At 43.1% G+C, this 2,040-nt stretch overlaps 1 protein-coding gene across 1 annotated transcript in view; it reads left to right on the top strand.

Moving 5' to 3' along the window:
• Positions 1 to 385: 385 nt before the first annotated feature.
• Positions 386 to 2,040, top strand: part of LOC111140481 (trichohyalin-like) — a gene marked incomplete at its 3' end in the record, with an annotated part of 4,073 nt that continues 2,418 nt past the window's right edge. The window contains 2 exon segments of the mRNA XM_022492727.1: positions 386 to 523; positions 1,367 to 2,040. The exon segment at positions 1,367 to 2,040 is cut by the window's right edge and continues 2 nt beyond it. Of these exon segments, the coding sequence (XP_022348435.1) occupies positions 386 to 523; positions 1,367 to 2,040 (812 nt within the window).

Genomic DNA, 2,040 nt, shown 5'->3' with positions numbered 1-2,040 from the left:
CTTATGAGTAACAACATATCAAATTTAAATTTCTACACCCTTCTCTTCACTATCTGATCCAACATATGCTAGGGAGCAAGAAGAAAGAGAAGGAAAGGATATGGATAATCTAGATTGAGTGGACAATCAAAAGCTGACGACAAGATAGTCTGAGGATTATTCCCTGCCTTGAAATTTCTCAGAATCTGTCTTCCCCTTTCTAAGTACAATATTTAAAGATAAAAACCTTTGAAAGCCCAGACTGAAAATAGCTACTGGTTGTACATTTAGAGATCTGACTGAACGAGTATGGATGAGGCCTCCCCAAGATCAGAAACAGAGTTCTGATTCTGAATCCTCTTTCATTCTTCTAGATTTACTTGAACTTGAAGGAAAGAAAAAAAAAATGTCTCCACTTCTGAGAAGCATCTTCAATATCACTGAAATGTTCAATCAATATGCCTCACATGATTGTGATGGGGCAGCACTAAGCAAAAAAGACCTGAAGAACCTCCTTGAAAGGGAATTTGGAGATGTCCTTCGGGTAAGAAATAATACAAAGAGAAAATCTACTGATTTAGGGTTATAAAATTTCTTCTTAGAAGAGATCATAGCAAAGAATGGCAACATATCCATTTTGTACCATCACAGCTCTACACTACATTCCCTATTCACTTACCTTTTTTAAAGATTTTATTTATTTATGAGAGAGAAAGACCATATGTACTCAAGTGCAGGGACGCGGGGAGGGGGTAGAGGAAGAGGGACAAGTAGACTTATGCTGAGTGCAAAGTCCATTGCTGGCTCAATCCCACAACCCTGAGATCATGACCAGAGCAGAAACCAAGTGTCCAGTCTGGTGCTTAACTGAGCAGCTTAGGTGCCCCCACCCCCATTCATTTCTGAGTATTCAGCTGGCATTGTAATCTGAGAACTAAGGAAGCTGTTAGCAACTATTTCATGTACTTGAGGGCAATGAATGGATTGTTCATGGGAAGTAACCACCAAAGATGTCAGATCAAACTAAACTTGGAAGGAACTGATATTTATTTCAGGAGTACTGGCTATTTCAGACAGAAATGGCTGCTGTAAAACTTCAAAAATTTCCATTGTATTTCTCTTGAGGATTAATTCATTCTTACCCAGCTCAAGAGAAGATGGATTCTTTTGACCAGAATTAAATTACAAGTTACAAAAATTTTCAACAGATGTTTTAAAATGAAGTGTTCACATTTTACACAGGGACAAGACTTAATACACATTGGATGTTTTTCTAATAGCTCTTTATGTCTTTTGAGTGTCAGCATATCACAAAACATTCATCGTGGGAAAAGTTTACTACTTGTAAATAGTACCTTGTACAATTTTTGTTTTCATTTTTTAATAGAGACCACATGACCCTGAGACAGTAGATCTGATCCTGGAACTTCTAGATCGAGACTGTAACGGGCTCATCGATTTCAATGAATTCCTCCTGTTCGTTTTCAAGGTAGCTCAAGCTTGTTATTACGCTCTCAGCCAGGCCTCCGGGCTGGATGAGAAGAGGGCCAAGTGTGAGGGAAGGGAGAACCCATTACAAGAACCCAGGCAAGAGGACCAAAGGAGATTTGAGCCCCAGGACAGACAATTAGAAGAACGCAGGCAGAAAAGGCAAGAACTGGAGAGGGAACTCGCTGAGGAAGAGAAGCAGCGGCTGCAGAGGCGAGAACAGGAAGAGCGCCTTGAGAAGGAAGAGCATCTGCAGGGGTGCAAGGGTCGGGAGCTAGAGAAATTTTCTAACCAAGAGCAAAGCCAAGAGAGACAGGAGCTGCGAGAACTCCAGAAGGAAGAGCAGCTGCAAAGGCTAGAGCGCCAAGAGCAACGGGAGCGGGCGCTCCAGGAAGAGGAGCAGTTGGAACAGCAGAGACGCAAGGAGACGCGCTTGCCGTCGGAGCTGAGGCGCGTGCAAGAGAGACGCGAGCAAGAACTGAGGCGCGAGGAGCAGCGCTTGGAGCAGGAACTGGGGCTCGAGCAGGAGGAAAGACGTGAGCAAGAACTGAGGCGCCAGCAGGAGGAAAGACG

Source organism: Enhydra lutris, unplaced genomic scaffold (assembly GCF_002288905.1).
Source record: "Enhydra lutris kenyoni isolate GAN:26980312 unplaced genomic scaffold, ASM228890v2 scaffoldscaffold1787, whole genome shotgun sequence".
Lineage (NCBI taxonomy): Eukaryota > Metazoa > Chordata > Mammalia > Carnivora > Mustelidae > Enhydra > Enhydra lutris.
Note: the sequence above shows the minus strand (reverse complement) of the source record. Positions and strands in the feature narration are given on the sequence as shown.